The 18,782-nt window shown below is 47.0% G+C and overlaps 1 protein-coding gene across 2 annotated transcripts in view; it reads left to right on the forward strand.

Annotated features, from left to right (window-relative positions):
• The window catches only part of CNKSR3 (CNKSR family member 3), a 108,977-nt gene that overhangs the window by 73,828 nt on the left and 16,367 nt on the right, over window positions 1-18,782 (forward strand). For both annotated transcript variants that reach the window (XM_056125880.1, XM_056125881.1), the window contains 4 exons: window positions 191-278; window positions 6,419-6,460; window positions 9,387-9,506; window positions 12,208-12,267. In XM_056125880.1, the coding sequence (XP_055981855.1) occupies window positions 191-278; window positions 6,419-6,460; window positions 9,387-9,506; window positions 12,208-12,267 (310 nt within the window). The remainder of the gene's footprint in view (window positions 1-190; window positions 279-6,418; window positions 6,461-9,386; window positions 9,507-12,207; window positions 12,268-18,782) is intronic.

An 18,782-nucleotide genomic window follows, 5' to 3' on the forward strand; every position in this document is an offset into this window, starting at 1 on the left:
TTTTTCCTGTTGCTGGTTGAATACCCTTTTAAGTGAGAGCTAAGAGGAAGTGGTGGTGATTCAACAGGTCACACAGAAGAGCTTGTGGGGTCACCGTGCTAGGGAGCCAGCAGTGGAGGTCTGGGGGAGCTCCAGCTCCTCACTTTGGCCTGCAGGTTTTTTTCTGAAAGAACTTTTTGTCTTTCTCTAGGACTCCCTTCACAGGGGTCACTGATTTCTCAGTGACGAAGAACAAGATCATCCAGCTCTGCTTGGACCTGACCACCACGGTCCAAAAGGTGGGTAGAGCCGGCTGCATCGGGAACTCCTCTCCCACCACCCCCCCACCATCCCGTGAGCCTTTGCCTCTTGGTTCAAAGGATTTGCTTGAAGGTCTGAAGCCCCTTCCCAACTTCCCTCCCCATCATATCTAGGCGGATAAAGGGCTTTTAGGTCCCCGTTCAGATTTCTGTGAACCTGTGACCTTGACATCACAGGTGAATGCCTTTTGTTTGAAAATAATTGAGTTAATCGTAATGGGCTTTCTTGAAAATGATTATCGCACATTGATTCTTTTTTTTGGGGGGGGGGTCACACCTGCTGATGCTCAGGGGTTACTCCTGGCTTTGCACTCAGGAATTACTCCTGGCGGTACTCAGGGAACCCATATGGGAGGCTGGGAATCGAACCCGGGTTAGCTGCATGCAAGGCAAGTGCCCTACCCGCTGTGCTATAGCTCCAGTCCCACATTGATTCATTATTTATTTATTTATTTGCTTTTTGGGTCACACCTGGCTCTGCACTCAGGAGTTACTCCTGGCAGTGCTCAGGGAACCATATGGGATGCTGGGAATTAAACCCGGGTCGGCCGTGTGCAAGGCAAACGCCCTACCCACTGTGCTCTCTGTCCAGCCCTGATTCATTTTTTTTTTTAAATTTTATTTATTGATTGATTTTTGCGGAGCCCTCACCAGGCAGTTCTCAGGTCTTAAGGGGGACCTATGAGATGTGGGGGATACGCTGGGGATGGCCACGTGCCATGCCAGTGCGTTAAACCCCCTGTGCTATCTACTTTGTAGATGGAATTTCTGGAGTCAGAAAATCTCAGTTGAGTCAGGGTCCGGGTGCCTCCTCCTGTCACCTGCTTAATTTTTTTTTCCCCCCGTGTTGACCTCTGGTTTACTGGTGAGGAAGCGCTGGATTATGAGGTAGAGACAAAAAGCCTCCGAACCCTGCAGCTTATTCCTACATTATCTCCCTGAGCATGGGTCAGCTCCCGTTCTTGACTGTGTCAGCTGATGGAATAATTGATCTCTCCTGTTGCTCGTCCCCCTGGCAGCAGGACCAAGGACCTCAGTGGGTGAGCCAATGTGGCAGCAGGTCGCCATGGCTGCTGTGGCTTCCAGAATTTGGGGGGATGGAAGAATCTTTATATTTTTATTTCATTTATTTATTTTATTTTGGTTTTGGGGTCACAACGGGCGATGCACAGGGGCTACTCCTGGCTCATGCACTCAGGAATTAACCCAGGTGGTGCTCAGGGGACCATACGGGATGCTGGGAATCGAACCCGGGTAGGCCACGTGCAAGGCTAAGGCCTGACCCGCCATGCTGTTGCTCCAGCCCCTCTTTATATTTTTAAAGGTTATGTTGGGTAGAACATAATTACCACAGGGCTTTCCTTTCACGAGCTTCAATTGGGGACACAGTTTGCTTCTGATGAACATGCATTTGTCTGGCAGTTGGAGAGCACTGGGCATCTGGCGGGTTGGTGCTCACCCAGACAGGAAGTAAACCTGGGTGAAGTGTGGGATGTGTGTGATGGCAGAACGGCGCCAGGAGGCATTTCCCTCTGACAGCTGCGTGAGGTACAGTTTCCTCACAACATCTTGGCAAATCTGTTGAGTCTTTGGAGAGACATCTGGCTTTTCCATTTCTCCCCATTTCCACTGGGGAATTGAAGCAATAAAATTTGTGTCTTTGCAGTGTTTTTGTTGAGACTCCGGTCTTCACGCCTGGGGAGAGACCTCTGCCTGCCCTTTTTCTCCTTCTCCACATGGGTCCATTTTCCCTCTTCCTTGGCACTGGGTGTGCATCCTTCCTTATAAGGATAATGTGTGAGTGTCCCAATTTGATAGATGCATTGTTGTTGCAACACTTTTTTTGCAGGGGCAAGAATGAAGAGGGGAGGGGCTTGGGTCAGGTCATCCCCACTCCACCCCCACTGCTTGAGGGCTGTGCCTCACTCTGTGCTCAGGAGTGACCCCTGGTATGCTCAGAGGACCATTTGTAATGCTGAGGGTTCCAACTAGGATTGGCTGAGACAGGGCATGCAAAGCAAATGCTTTAGTCCCTGTATAATTTCTTGGGTCTCTATTTTTGTTTTATGTTTTTGAGTTTTGGGGGAGGGCACCCCACCTGGTGCTTGGGGCTTGCTTCTGTCTCTGTGGCAGGGGTCCCTCTGCTTGGGGGACCATATGCATTGTAGGGGATTGAACTGGGTCAGCCACATGTGAGGCAAGTGTCTCAACACCCCATGCTATCTCTCTGACCTGCAGAGTTGTATCTTTTTTTTTTCCTGTCCTATTTGGGTTGGAAATAGGGAAAAAAGGCTGCTATTATAAAAACTATTTCTATAAAGCTGTTCACAATAATTTATTGCATTCACTATTCCAGCACCAATCCCACCGCCATTTTTCGAATATTCCTTTTCACCACCATCATTTCGAATTTTCCTAACCACCACCCACGTCTGCCCCAATAGCAGACCCTACATAGCTTATTTTGTGTTGCTTGTTGAATAATGAATAATTCTCTACAAATAAGCTTAAAAGGTTTCCTTAGAAGAAAGTGTGTGAAGATTGTATCTCACCCTGGAGCCATTAGGCCCTTGGATAAGAGATTACTAACATGTTGTTACAGGCTGCGTGTTGTTTGCTAGTATTTTTTTTTTAATCGAGATTGGTTTCTTTCTACTTTACATCCCAAGCAGTGTGGTGTGCTACTCCTGGCACTCCAGTGGTGTAGAGTATGAGATGTGGCTCCAGGAATTCTACATTTTTTAAAAATTTTATTTATTTATTATCACCATGAGGCACAGTTACAGGCTCACAAACTTCCGTACTCGCGTTTCATTCATACAATGATGGAGTACCCATCCCTCCACCAGTGCCCATTCTCCACCACCGGATGGTCCCAACATCCCTCCCACCACCCCCACCCTGTCCCCTCCACCCCACCTTGTCTCTGTGGTGGGGCAACGAATTCTAATTTTTTAAAAAGGGTGATACAGCTAGACTAAAATTTTTGACTGGATGGTGACTTTGGGGTCCAGAGGTAAGTGGCGGGCTCACCTGCCCCCCTCTGGGGCGCCCCAGATGAGATTCCACAGGCTACTTTTGAGCACCCCTCCCCATAGTCCCACAGCAAGTCAGCAATGAGACCTCTCGACTTTTTCCAGGCTGTGTTTCAGATGCAAGAAACAGAGACAGAAAGGAGGGGGGCTATGATCTCCGACCTATCCCCCCTGAAAGCTTGTCATAGTGGCGAGATGTGCAATGACAGCGGCAGGTGCTGAAGCCCAGACTGTAAGAATCAGGGAGCGGAGGGACCCAACAGCTCAGCGAGAAGCCCACCCCGCAGCGGGGAGGCACCACCAGGCGATCTGCAAGTGCTGGCTGTCTCCAGGTGCATGCGACACCCTTGACATGTGTTGTCACATTGAATTCTCAGCTGTTCTCAGGGGTCTGTCTGCCTGCTTTCTTTCTTTCTTTCTTTCTTTCTTTCTTTCTTTCTTTCTTTCTTTCTTTCTTTCTTTCTTTCTTTCTTCTTTCCTTCCTTCCTTCCTTCCTTCCTTCCTTCCTTCCTTCCTTCCTCCCTCCCTCTCTCCCTCTCTCCCTCTCTCCCTCTTTCTCTCTCTCTCTCTTTCTTTCTTTCTTTCTTTCTTTCTTTCTTTCTTTCTTTCTTTCCTTCTTTCCTTTCTCCCTCCCTCCTTCCCTCTTTCTTTCTTTCTTTCTTTCTTTCTTTCTTTCTTTCTTTCTTTCTTTCTTTCTTTCTTTCTTTCGTCATTCCTGTTTGTAGGAAAGGAATCATTCCTGCTCCAGAGCTATGTCTGGGCTCAGAAATGTCCGAGTCTACTTTACTTAGGGAGAAGAGAGAGCAAGGGAGAGTAGCAGGTGGAAGGGACACTGGGGAGCTGGCCGGGTGGCTGGGTCTCTGCTCAGGAGTCTGGCCCGTGTCTGCCTATAGACACAGGTGATGGGGATGTGACAGGACAGCTCATGAGGGCCGGAGTTGGTTCCAACACTTTTCCTCCCTCCATCGCCTTCAATGCTAAACAAGATGAAGTCACTGCAGCTGTTTCCTCCCGTAGAAACGGGTGTGGGAACCCACATTCATGGCGTGGAAGGTAGTAAACGAGCCCTTTCACACGCCGACCTGGACAGTTGCGCAAATTGGAAGAGCGTTTCTGGCCCGTTGGTTCCCTCTCCATTAGGAGTCTGGGATCTAGTGGTTGCTTGGGTCCACGACAGGGCATCAGACCAGCCCCACATCTGCCTGGAAGCCTGGGCTGTCCAGAGAGGGACAGTGCCTCTGTGGCAGCAGGTTTCTCTGGGGAATGACAACGTGCTTACCACGAAGGGACTTTCCATGAAAGAACATCAGTGCGAATGATTCTGTCCCAGACCACAGCAGGATTCTCTTTTTTTGAGATTCAAGTTCATTATTTTTTTATTGAACAAAATTGGGGAGGGTAGCTCTCCGGGCTTACTCCTGGCTCTGTGCCTCAAGGACCACAACTGGAGGTGCTGGGGGACTGGATGCCCTGCCAGGGATCTAACCGGGGTCAGCTGTGTGTGAGGCAATTGCCCTACCCACTGTACTATCTCACCAACCCTCACGTTTGCTGCATCCTTGTGATCTTTGGTCAGCGCATCCCTGAGGATGCATCAACATCTCGGGAGCTAATGGTTTGGTCTGGGCATAAGTTGGAGGAGTTTGAGCACAGTTCTGAGCTACTATTGCTCACGTGCCATGAAAGTCATCCTTGTAATTTGAATTTCTATCAGACCCACACATGGCAAATAGAATCTCCAACTGTCGTTTTTGTCAGTGTTTTCTCACTCAACTCCTCTTTTCTCGAGAAGAAAAAATTTTGGGGGAGCAGTAGAATAGCTCTTACCATTTATCACTTTTTTTAAAATCTAGTTAAACTTTTTTTTTTTTAGAAGCAGATACCCCAAATCTAAGTGTCAGGTCATATAAGATGGAATTTGGTAGCTATTTCTACTTCAAAATCCTAGCAGTAGTAAAAAGTGGCTTAATTTGGGGGGTGGTGGTCTTGTCTTGGGGCCACATCCAGCATTACACAGAGGCTGTTCTTGGTAGGGGGCTTGGAGTGGGGGGTGCTCTTGGTGGTGCTCAGGGGGACCATATGGTACTGCCGGAGATCTAACCCAGGCCTGTAGCATGCGGCCCATGTCCTTTGAGCTGCCTCTTTGACCCCTAAAATGACTTTCTGACTGAAGTGAAACTCTGTGACTCTGCAGCAGAGTTGATGAACGTCTTTCTCATGCATGGACTAGTTCACATTTTCCATAAGACAAGGCAGCCGGGATTACCCCAAAGGTCATTGAACAGACACTAGAGAATACAGCTGATGTCCTCTGCGTGTAGACTGAAATTGGCCCTAGGCAGGGGCAGGAAGGTGGATGGTGAGAGCTTCACGTTGGCGCTTTCACTCAGGCAACTGTGGGACGAACAATGGTGAGTCTTACAGTCCACCCGGCTCAGATGTTCCGAATGTTTTGTTCTGAAGCTGAGGAAACAATGCGCCAAATTCCAGCCCTTTGTTCAAATGCCATCAATAGCATACCTCAAGACCACTTTTTTGGCAGCGTGTTAATGAATGTTTTGTGGAACCTTTTTCATCTCTTAAGGATTGGAATATCTGATTTAATCTCGGTGGTGCCTAAAATAAACGTTTGTGGCGGAGTTTACTCAAGCCCTTATTTGAAAAACTATTCTTCTAGGAGGCCCTGAGCTATAGAGTCTTGGCTTACTGGGGGCTGGGGAGGAGGCGGGTGGCTGCGCTGGGGTCACCTTTGGGGAATGGTGGGCAGGTGACTGGCACCTTTTAAAACTGTTCTCTGTACGGTCTGCATTGTAGGTAGATTTCAATTCACTGATTTCTGTGTTTTTTTTTTCAGATTGGTGGGGTCTGGGCACGCCAAACTCCTTGGGTCAGGAGAGGAAGGGCCCGTTCTCTTTTAGCATCAGTGTCAGCATCAGTTCCCCTTTGCCATCTTTCTTCCACCCAGGTTCCTCTCCAAAATGTAGGACAGTGTGTCAGGGACCAGACAGCTCAGCTGGTGCTCCCCAAGGTGTTTGCTCTTACATTTAATTTTCATTTGTCTTCTTCCCTTTTTTTTTTCTTTAGGATTGCCCTGTAGCAGAAATGGAGGATAAAGTTTTAACTGTAGTAAGTATCCATTTTGGAAGTTGTTAAATGCTTTTCCCAGAGGCCCTGGGCATCCGATGAGTCAAAGTCACTCCACAGTGGGGCCAATTTCTTCAGGAGATATTTTGAAATGTTGATGTCTGGGATATGAGTCTCTTCAATAAGATGGAAAGAGAAGAATTCAAGTCACTTAGCAACAAGACCAACTACGGTGGCGATCCTGCACTTTCTTACGTTTATAAAATGAGGTGGGGTTGCTGTCTTTTGGTTTGAGTCTCAGTTTGAGTCTCACTGCTGGGACTTTTCATGGGCACAGGGGTACTTGAATCACAGCCTGTTTGTCAGGGTTAAACTGATCTGCAAGTTTCACGTTAGGATCATTTTGATTTGAGAATGTCTTTTGGGCAGAACCCCGATGAGGGGGAGGGAGGGCTGTGGCTGTTTAAAGAGCGTTTTGCCACTTTTGTTATCACTTCCTCCTTTTGACACAAGCCAGTCTGAGCTCTTTTGATAAGACCTTCCTCCTCCTCATGTTGAGTTCAGCGATGAAATGACTATAAATATGAATGTGCCATAAATAGGGAGGCGAAACAAATTGGAGGTATATAAAAAGTGTCAGAACTTGGATTCTCCCCCTTGGAAAACAATATCACTCTGGAATTTCCTGATTTTGTTGGTGGTTTAATTTGGGAAGGTCGATGGATGTGAATGGGGTGAATAACCACGTATATCTAGTGGTGATTTCTGCATGCAGACCACTTAACGGGATCTTTACTTGTCTCCAGTATTTTTTTTGTTTTTGGGCCATACTCAGTGGCTCAGTGGTACTCAGGGTTTAGTCCTGGCTCTGCACTCAGGCATTACTCCTGGCGGTGCTTAAGGGACCATATGTGGTGCCAGGGATTCAACCTGTGTCTGACATGTGTCAGGGAAAACATTCTACCCTCTGTACCTCTGTCCCTCCGACCCCTGTCTCTAATATTTTACCTTTTCAGAGTTTGGTGTTTAGAAAAAAGTGAACCATCATTAAAAAGATCGTAGTCTGACATTTTAAGTGCAGTTCTCTAAAATTAGAAGCTAACCGGAGAAAATCTTGCTGACCGCAGGCTTGGCAATGAGATTTCAGATATGCAGAAAGATTTATGAAGAGAAATGAGTTAGGTAGACTTCATACAAAGGAAAGTAGTAATAGTTCATGAGACACACTGTTCTGGGAATGAAAGTTACAAGCCACAGACTAGTTGCAAACTTTCCAAACACCTCTCAGATAAGGGACTTGCCAAAAAATCCCTTCTCTGAAATATGTCCCCAAACTCTTAAAACTCAATGAGAAAACAGATCAGCCAATTAAACAGTAGGCTAAAGATTGCACCAAGACAGAGTCACAGCCGGCAGAGACTTTTTGGGAAAAGATGTTCACAATTTTATTTCCCTAGGGAACTGCAGATTCACATAGTGATGAGCTTCTGCGACACACCAGCTAGAATGCTGCCATCTAAATGCAGAGCTGCTCAATGCTGGCAAGAATGTAGACTAAAGAGACCCACACAGTCACTGCTGCTGGGAAAGCAAAGTAGATCCGGCTGCTGGGATGACAGCATGGCTGTATCTTACTAAACTCAGCACACTCGACCCTACCATAAGAGGGGACGAAAGTAGCAATCGAACTCCACAGTCTTTATACAAGTAAATGGAAAACTTGTCTCCACAAAATCACTTGCACAGAATATTACAGAAGCCTTGTTGATAAAGGTCAAAAATTGGGAACAACTCAAAAGTCCTCTCTGGCCTCTCTAGGCAATGGAATAGTATTCAGCACAGAAAAGAAATGTGCTCTCAAGCCACTAACAGATATGGAAGAAACTCAAAGGCATATAGCTCTGTGGTAGAAGGCAGTGTGAAATGCTGCTTGGTGTACAATTCTATTTGATAGTCTGGACAGGATAAAACCAGATGGAAAGTGAAAAAGGCTGAGTGGTTTCCAGGAATTTGTAGTTGGGAAAGGAAGAAAAAGGAACAGGATGAACACAAAAGATTTTTAGGGTGGTTGGAAGTGTTGTTTAGGGAATTGTACTGAACTCAGTGTGATGCCTGAAAGAACAGTTTTCGGATATCATACTGTACTAGTGGGAAGGTGACCTTGTGCATTTGTCAAAACTCACAACTGTAGGCCACAAAAAAGTGAGCTCGATTGTAAGCTCCAGATTTATTAATATTACTATCTCAATAAGTTTCAAGAAGTACACTGCATGATTTGTGATAGTATATCTTGTTTTTTAAGTGTGTGATAACTACTGGGCACTAGGGTGGGAGAGGCAGTTTATAGGAATTCTTCAGATTCTGTTGAATTTTCCATAAACCTAAAATTGCTCTACGGTAATAGTTATCAAAAAAGAAAAAACTGCAATTTTTGTTTGGGGCCACACCCATCTGTGCCCAGGGCCTACCTCTAACTGGGCTCAGGGACCATTCCTGGAGGGACTCAGGGGGCCATATGTGGTGCTGAGAATCCAACCAGGGTTGGTCACATGGGAGGCAAGTGCCTTAACTCTTGTATTGTTTCTCCAGCGAAGACAAAGAAGATGTCTTTTTCCCCAATTGTATCTTGGTGTCGAGCAGGGGAGTGATCACTTAGACGCCGCACGGGGACCTAGCCATGAATGATTCTAACTGCTGAAAGGACTTCTGTCCAAGTCTGGCCCTGTACTCGGCAGTGATCCCGACAGAGTTAATAGAAAATTGCCCTGCTTCAAGCAGAGCTGAAATCGGAGCCCCGTTCCTACAGAGGGTAAACACGGGGCCCAGATGCCCTGTGTTCATTGAGCAATATTATCAGAGTAATGGCGGCACCGAGCTAAAGATGAGAGGTGAAGTGCATTTCTTTGAAAGTCAGCTTGAGGTCAACGTGGTTAATGATTGAGCCATTCCTGCCTCTTTGTCCCTCTAGGTCAAGGTCTTAAATAGCATTTGTGACAAAACAATCCGTTCAACCACCGATCCTGTCATGAGCCAGTGTGCGTGTCTGCAGGAGGTGCATCTACCCAACATTAAGCCCGGGGAGGGCCTGGTAAGAACTCTGGCCACATTGCTCCATTTGAAAGTTAAAGCTGCCGTTCCTTCTTCCAGCATTCATTCATAAAATTAGTTCCTGTGTCTTTCCCAGTTTTTAGTATATGTGCTGCCGAAGCGAGGCTGGAGTGATAGCACAGTGGTAGGGCGTTTGCTTTGCGCGTAGCCAGCCTGGCTGAGCCAGGTTCGATTCCTCCGCCCCTCTCGGAGAGCCTGGCAAGCTACGAGAGTATTGAATATGCCAAACACAGTAACACGAAGTCTCACAATGGAGATGTTACTGGGTCCACTCCAGCAAATCGATGAACAACGGGAGGACAGTGTGTGTTTGTGTTTGTGTCTTTCCCGAGACTCCTGCTTGGGATGACTCACTCAGATGGTTTTCTAGAAAGTTAGGGATTTGACCTCTGTGGGTATGCTTTTGTAGCACTTCACTGTAGCACTGTTGTCCCGTTTTATCATCAGTTTGATCAAGTGGGCACCAACAGCTTCTCCATTGTTCCTGTTGCATGCTAGTGTAGCCCAATGGCATTTGCTCGCTCCAGGAACACAAAGTAAGACTTGTTGTTATTGTGTTTGGCATATTGAAAATGACACGGGGAGCTTTGCCAGGCTCTGCCGTGCAGGTGGGATACTCTCGGTAGCTTGCCGGGCTCTCTGAGAGGGTCGGAAGAATCGAATCCGGCTCAGCCACATGCAAGGCAAACACCCTACCCACTGTGCTATCGCTCCAGGCCCGGATATGCTTCATGTCTTCAAAATGTAAAAACAAATGCAATTTTCAAACTATTTCTGTACCTCAAAGAACTGATCTTCACAGTGTGATTTTTTTTTAGGCCTTAGCAAGACAAGGAGAAAGTAGGTTCTGGAGCATTTGCTCAAAGCACGGACGATCCCTAGTACAGTAGAACATCTGTTCAGGAAGTTTCCATTAGCACCTGGGAGGAGCATGAGAGGGCACTGTGGGCAAGGAAACAATTCTTCCCACAAGTTTAGAACTGTCTCATCAGTCTTGGGTGAGCCCTGTTTTATTCACGGCCTGGCCGACTTCTGCTGTGATTCCATGGCTGGTCTTGCGCATATCCATGCCAGCGCTATGATCATTCTAGTGCGAGGCAGCAGTGGTACCCATGGGCATGGAGTCCAGAAATTGGGAGACCCATCCATGACTCCGAGAGCTCTGGAACTAAATTCTCCAGGGCTCTGACCTTTTCACCTCTCTGGTTCCTTATCTGTCAGGGGGGTGACTAATAGGATGCTTAGCCTCACCAGCGGTGGGGAGGTGGGGGGAGTGTCAGATGAGGTGACAGCTCACGAGAGGCTGCTGTGGTCGCTGGGGGCCACAGCTCCTGTTGCTGGGGGAAGACAGAGGCAGGGAGATGCAGGTGTGTGTGACAGGTGAGTGTCTGCGGGAGTGATCAGATCAGAAGACAGAGTCAGTCAAAGGCCCAACACATTTACTGGGCAGTGGAGATGGGTGTGCAGATGATGCTAGTTATAATGTTAGTTAGATGGGGAAGCATAGCAGGTGTGTTCATTGTCCAGCATGGAAGGGGAGAAATACCCAGAGTGGGCAGAAGTGAAACTGGCCTTTCAGGCAGTAGCCTGGCACCAGTAAATGCCCTGGGAAGAGGAGTAAGCTTGCCGGTGACCAGGGCTGGAAAGGGGAAGAATGAAAAGGTATGTCGCTGAGGTTGTTCTCCTGAGCACTGTGACATGTACTGATTTGCGTAAGAGAGCAGGTAGGGCACGACCAGGGTCTGGAGGAGCATGTGCAGGGAGGGTCAGTGTTATGTTGTCACCACAGAGAGGTCAAGACGAGCCACTATTTTTCCTTTTGCCCTGCCTGTTTCTTTATGTTCTTTTCCCATGTAACAAAAGTCTTTTGAGAATGATGCGCTGAATCGCGGAAAAGTCTTGGAGAGAGGACATTCCCCTCCGAGAAGTGGTTTTATCTTGACACTGTCCCTTCCGTGGACGGAACTGTTTCTATCGAGGGGTCCTGCGATGTGATCCTTAATCATCTTGGCTCCTCAGTCCTGTCAAGGGGGACTCCAAGTCACCTGCCGTGATACCGAGCTCAGGTTTAACTGATGGGGTGTGTGAGTGGACAAAGAGACAAAGAAAGGGGACAGCCTGGGGCATGTTGGAGATACTACATTCATTCTGTGTGCCCAGAGGCAAGCCATGCATCAGGCTCATACATCATCAGATCAAAGAGATGTCATTTCTCTCTCTTTTTTCTTTTTTTTAAATTACCATTTTAAGGTGTACTATTCAGTGGCTTAGTAGCTGAATGTGGAAATACAATGGTTTAAAGGGGGATGCCTAGATCACCCTTGGTTCCCAAGTATAGGGAGGAGAAGGAAAGACCTGGGCAGAGGGGAGAAGAGACAGATGAGAAGCATCAGTGGTCAGGGGTCAAGGTATGTGGGTGATGTTAAGGAACGACAGAGTGAAATAGTCAGAGAAACTCATTTCTGATTTCTTTCTCTTCCATCTATCTCGGTTGTTTCATTTCCCTTCATTGCTTTTTGAATTTTGGTACCTCTGTATCTCAGGAGCCTTGAAAATGTTTGTTGTTCTAGAGGGCCTGCTTTTTGTGATTTGTAAGTTTGAGTCGCACTTGCTCCTTTTTCCCCCTCCCGTTGAGTTTTGAAGTATCAAATTAACCTGTGTGTGTGTATGATTCGCTCTAGGGAATGTACATCAAATCTACGTATGATGGATTGCACGTGATTACTGGAACCACAGAAAATGTAAGTGTTCACGGGAGAAACTTTAAAAAAAAAATCGCAACAACATTGACCTAAAGCAGGTTGACACCGGTGCCCTGTCCTTGTCATTTAAATGTCTCGTGCAGGCTGCCTGGTTATCAGTGAGAGGGCAGGTGCTAGTGTTTACTGCCCTTGCTAGCTTACTGCTTATCTCCAGCTGCTGTCAACTTATTATTTAAATTGTCTTTTATTGCTCCTGTTCATGCACCTTGCTCAGTTTCTCCCTCCACCCTTGTTCCCAGCTTTTCCCCTCACCCTTGTGCTAATTATTCCTTTCACTCCCTGGAAGTGTCAATCCATAAATACAAGGATAATGATCTCTTTGTTGCTGAGAATCACTGGGTACAAAATCTAGCCTAGGAGGCCATATGTGTAAAATAATCGTTTTGTTTGGGGGGCCCATATCTGGCAATGCTCAGAGGACCTTAGATGATGCTGGAGGTTGGACCCAGGTTGGTCACTTGCAAGGCAAGTGCCTCAACCACTGTACTACCTCTCCAGCTTCATTTATTTATTTATTTATTTATTAATATGTTGCCAAAATAACTGTGGTGGACTTTTGCATGCCAGGGTTTTATTTGTAGGGCTGTATTTCCTAGTCTTTGTCACGGTATTGAAATTTAGTGCCCTTTCTATTCCCCTTTATCTTATGAAAAGATAAAGCAAGACTGTGCTATGAGAGATTGTCTACATGCCTCTTGTCCTCTGTAAAGCCCGAGACATAATAGCATTCTTCCTTAGCTCCTTAGATATTTCAAATTTGTAAAAATGTAGAACCTGTTGGTTGAATTCTTTCTCCTTGCAACCCAGGGTATGGCTAGATTTTGATCGGCATTGATATGAAGCTAAAAGCATTTGACTAGCTTCCCAGGATCTATGTAAAAGAAGCCGGCATCTGTGGAATGCATCTGCTATTTCATCAGCCAAGACAGGAGGAAATAATTCCTAAAAATAGAAGAAATTTGCTAACTCTTTTACTGATCTGTGAGGTGGAAATGTGCGTTGAATTTTGTGTGTCAGCTGCTACATCCTTTGTTGGAAGGTCATGGTCTTTGATGAGTGTTTGTGACACATTTGATTTGTTGTAGATTGGGGGGCACACCTGTGCTCTGGATTCGGGTGGGGGCTAGCCACAGAATCAGAAGTAGTTCTGTGTTTGGGGTCACTCTTGGTAATATTCAGGGAAGCTTGTGAGGCCAGAGATCAGAGACAGGAGTCTTAAGTGCAAAGCATGTACCAGACCACTGAGCTATCCCTCTGGCCCCGCACTTGATTTCTCTTAATAAGGAATAAATATGGCAAGCCAATCAATGAGTCATAATTTGTGAATGTCCAACAAATGGATGAGTTGAAGATAACAGTATCTTTAAGCTTTCTTTGTTGAGCTAGGAGTGAGAACTCACTGAGAACCACTAGGCCTTTTCCTTCTGTGTCACCTGATGGGTAAGAATAGCACAGGAAGTTCGGCTTTTAGGCTGGGAATGGTACAGAAGCAAAAAACACACATTCGCCCTTTATCTCTGTCAGAAGCTTCGCGTATATCAGGACGACAGGCAAAGAACTTGCGTAGGTTCTACCCAGTGCCTTGTTTGGAACTGGCTGTACTGGAAAGGATGGCCTCAGTTTATAGAAGGTTGAGGTTTGCATCAAGTAGTTTGGTGATTGCATTGTTTTACACTAGACCTTTCTTGTTCCAGGTGCTGGTTTTCCTATAACCATTTCAATCCTGGCTAAAAGATCATTATAATATTGAAACAAACGCTATCCTCCCGTTGTTCATCGATTTGCTCGAGCAGGCCCAGTAACGTCTCCGTTTTGAGACTTGTTGTTACTGTGTTTGGCATTTTGAATACGTCATGGGTAGCTTGCCAGGCTTTGCCGCACAGGCGAGAGACTCTCGGTAGCCTGCTGGGCTCTCCGAGAGGGGTGGAGGAATCGAACCCGACTCGGGTGGGCTGGCTGCATACAAGGCAAATGCCCTACCGCTGTGCTATCACTCCAGCCCAGTTATTATAATATTACTACCCAAAAAACAGACCAGTTTCTTCTTGTCAATGTCCCTTTTCTGTCCTTTTGTCTTAAGGGTATGAGTTGCAGGAGACTATAAATAAAGCTGCATTTGAGTCTATCAAAATGTCAGCTGTTCTGGAAAACTCCCTCTAGTTCTTACCAGGCTCCTGGATCAAGTGAGAGATATAGTTGTTTATGTTTGGTCCTCGAACCCTCATCCTGGCCTGTATACATATGTCATCACAGTGAGAGGAAGTTTTCATCTTGTTTTGCATTTGGAAAAGGGAAACCTTGTCATTCCACTGAGTGATTCATTGGAAAATGTCACTCATTCTTTCAGTAGTTCAACTCAGGTTCATTGATTACATGGAATGTGCCCAGAAGCGTTTGCGGTCTTGTGGATGAGGTTTAAGAAGTGAGGTTAAGAGCCCATGTCTGGTGCATGTTCTGCCTGAACCCATGTGCTGCTTGCGCCCACATGGCCGAGCATATGTGTCGCCCGCTTCTCCCCTTTCAGATGTGCTTTCATGATTTCCTGTCTAATGCTGGGATGTGTGTAGGGGCTCTCTCCATCCATGGAGAAGTCCACGTTCTCTCTTGAGTGCATTTCTTTCTCTCTTTCTCCCCCTCCACACCTTCAAGACCCTCCAAATAAAATCTTTTTTACTTCAAAAAAAAGAAAAAGCCCACATCTGTGGAACTGAATCTGAATATTTTTAATGTAACATTGAATAGTTAAGCCTTCAGGACAACTTTCCAGCCATCATTCCAGGTCCCGGTGTCTTCAGAATCCCAGTGTTGGGGGCAGTGGGCGAACTTACCCCTTGCATCCTCATGCAGATTGTCTACACTTCCCCAGGATTTCATTTTGGGGAGAAATTGCTTGGGAAGCCCGGACGATTCCAAGGTCAGACTAAGAGTTGCTCATGATTCTTGGTCTGATGTTGTCTGAGACCTTGACAAGGCTTCTGGACAGGGACCCATCTTCTCCTCTTCCCAGCCCCGAGATAGGATGAGATTGGGTTTACCTCTGAAGACTGGATTCATTCTTCTCCTGGTCCTCACCTTTCTCCAGCACATGAGAACAAGCATCCCTTTTCAGCCATCCAGGTCACAGTGGAGAGAGGCAAGAGAAGAGGTTCTGGCCTAGGGTGAATTATTTCGGTATCAGGCTCTGTCTTTACTTGTGTTCTGCCAAGCACAACTCTTAATCACTCGCTGGCACATTTGAGGAGTGAATGCATGAGGCTCCTTCAGAAGGGAAGTCAGTCCAGGACGTGGGGTTTTTGATGAAGCTGGCATGTCTCTATCCAGGGACTCTGAGCCTGGTTGTGGGCAGGGGACAGGGGTGTGTGTGTGTGTGTGTGTGTGTCATTTTTGATGATTGAAATTTACTTTAAATAAATCTCTAGCCCAGGATGACCACCTGGTCTGGATTGGTACCTGGTCTGGATTTTTTGCCATGTCAGATGCAACCTCTGTGTGTGTGTGTGTGTGTGTGTGTGTGTGTGTGTGTGTGTGCAAGCACACATGCATTTCAAGACCTCTAAGAGAAAGATATTGCAGGCAACCATCTTCCTGCAGAAGTCCCCATGCTGCCCCATGCTGTACTGTTGGGTGTCGAGCGGCTGTGCTGAGGCAAGGGCAGCTGGTTAAATGTTCTGAAAAAGAAAGATGACAGTTGTCTCTCCTTTGCATTGGCACACGTCAGGGGAAAAGCGTCTTCAACCCAGTGTGTTTGCTCTCCATTTTTTTTTTGTCTTTTTGGGTCACACCCGGCGATGCTCAGGGGTTACTCTTGGCTCTGTGCTCAGCAGTTACTCCTGGCAGTGCTTGGTGGACCATATGGGATGCCGGGGATTGAACCTGGGTCAGCTGCATGCAAGGCAAATGCCCTACCCGCTGTACTATCACTCCGGCCCTCTTCTCTTTCCTCTTCAAAACTGTTTTCTCCCTTCCCTTCCCTTTGTGGAAGCTGCCATGGCTGGGGTTTGCACACAGGCTTGCTCGCACCCTGGGCTGTGGTGCTTGTACACACCTGGCTTTCTGGTCCCTGACAGGGAGTCACTGGGATTGTGCTGGGTGGCGCTGGGGATCACAGCCAGGGTGACTGCAAGGTACTTGGCTTCAACACAGGCCCCTGCCTCCCCCGCTGTTATCTCTCTCTGTTTGCTTTTATTTATTTATTTATTTTTGCTTTTTTGGGTCACACCTGGCGATGCACAGGGGCTACTCCTGGCTCTGCATTCAGGAATTACCCCTGGCGGTGCTCAGGGGACCATATGGGATGCTGGGAATCGAACCCAGGTTGGCCGCATGCAAGGCAAACACCCTACCCTCTGTGCTTTTGCTCCAGCCCCTGTTTGCTTTTATTTTTAACTTCATTCAGTAAATCTTATTTTCCTACAGGCAGTATTTCTGAATATTGCTGTACTGAGCACTTCACCATTTGAATATTGGGGCGGAGAGCTTCAGTCTGTAGCCCTAAGCCCGTCAGAGACACCGAAGACTTGGTCACAGATCAGTCTGCACTAAGGGTTGCTAGTTCTGTTTGAGGCTGGGGATGTGGCTCAGGCCAGAGAAGATGCCTCGCACTCTGGACCCTGGGTTTGATCCCTGCACCACCAAAGCATGAAATTAAAGAAAAAGGTTCTGGTTGCTATCAAAAAGACACACACAGGGGCTGGAGCGATAGCACAGTGGGTAGGGCATTTGCCTTGCATGCGGCCGACCCGGGCTCAATTCCCAGCATCCCATATGGTCCCCCAAGAACTGCCAGGAGTAATTCCTGAGTGAAGAGCCAGGAGTAACCCCAGTGCATCAGTGGGTGTGACCCAAAAAGAAAACAAAAAAGACACACAAGGGCAGGACAGTAGTACAAGGGTTCAGACTCTCGTCTTACATTTGGCCAGTTTCAAATTTGGTCCCTAGAGGGATGCCAGGAGTGACCCTGACACAGAGTCGGGAGCCCTGAGCCCACACTTGTTAAGTCTGCCGCCACACTTGAGTGAGGAAATCCAGCAGGTGTGTCTTGAGTTTCATTGCTTCTCCCTTCCTTCCCCTCCCTTCCTCCTTCCCAAGTTCCATGGTACTATTTTTAAGGATAGATGGAATTTTTATTTATTTTTTTTTGTTTAGAACCATAAATGTTTAGCTGGCACACCTGGAGATGTTCAGAGGTTACTCCTGGCGGTGCTTGGGGGACCATATGGGATGCCGGGATCGAACCCATTTCAGCCATGTGCAAGGCAAATGCCCTTTTCACTGTACTATCGCTCTGACCCCCAGGATGTAGCACTGTAGCACTGTCCTCCCGTTGTTCATTGATTTGCTCGAGTGGGCCCAGTAATGTCTCCATTGTGAGACTTGTTGTTATTGTGTTTGGCATATCGAATACATCACGGGGAGCTTGCCAGGCTCTGCCGTGCGGGCGAGATACTCTCGGTAGCTTGCTGGGCTCTCCGAGAGGGGTGGAGGAATTGAGTCCGGCTCGGCTGGGCCGACTGCCTGCAAGGCAAACGAGCTACCCGCTGTTCTTTCGCTCCAGGCCCCTAGGATAGATAGAATTAAAAAGAGAATCAGTTATGTGAGCTACCGTATAAAATACCCTGACCTGAATAACATTTGTTTATAACTTGAAATCAAAGATTTTTTCTTTTCTTTTGCCTCTGGGTCATCTGAGAATCTTGAACATGAAGCATTCTGGCTTGATTTAGTGATAAGAATCACATGAGTAGAATCTCTGGCCAAGGAATGAGGTGCATCCTTGCACGGGGGGACCTAGGACGGGGTATCTGCAGGTTGTGGTGCAGTATATTATCTGGGCGGGGGGCGGGGGGGAGCCAAGTCCAGGGTTCATTTGGATGAGCACCAGGAATTTGGTTAGAATTCAGCCTGACGTTGGAAAAAAATTCCAGTTCATTTTTACCTAAAGAATCACGTTTTCTTTTTTAAATTTATTATTATTATTTTTTTATTGAGTCAGAGTGAGATACCCAGTTACAAAGTTGTTCATGATCAGGTTTGAGTCATTCAGTGTTCCATCACCCATCCCTTCACCAGTGTACATTTCCCACCACCAATGTTCCCAGTTTCTCTTCTGCCATCCCCTCTAGCCTGCGTCTGTCTGTGGCAGACACAATCCCCTCCCCCCCTCCCTCCCTCCCTCCCTCCCTTCCTCCCTCCCTCTTCCCTTTTCTTTCCTCCCTGATAACATATAGAACAAGGCTGAGAGAATGGGGTGTTGAATCATTCCAAGGAAATGGTGATAACATTCCATGTTAAAGGGTTGGCCAATGTTTACAAAATCAACTCTAGGTGAGGATCCTGTTGTTGTTTTGTTGGCCACATGTCCAGAGGTATTTGGGGCTTACCCCTGGCTCTCTGTCCATGGATCACCCCGGTGATGCTCAGGGGATCATAAGTGGTGCTGGCGATAGCCTGGGATCAGTTGTGTATGAGGCAAGTGCCCTACCTGCTGTAGTATG

Source organism: Sorex fumeus, unplaced genomic scaffold (genome assembly GCF_029834395.1).
Source record: "Sorex fumeus unplaced genomic scaffold, SorFum_2.1 ptg000061l, whole genome shotgun sequence".
NCBI lineage: Eukaryota > Metazoa > Chordata > Mammalia > Eulipotyphla > Soricidae > Sorex > Sorex fumeus.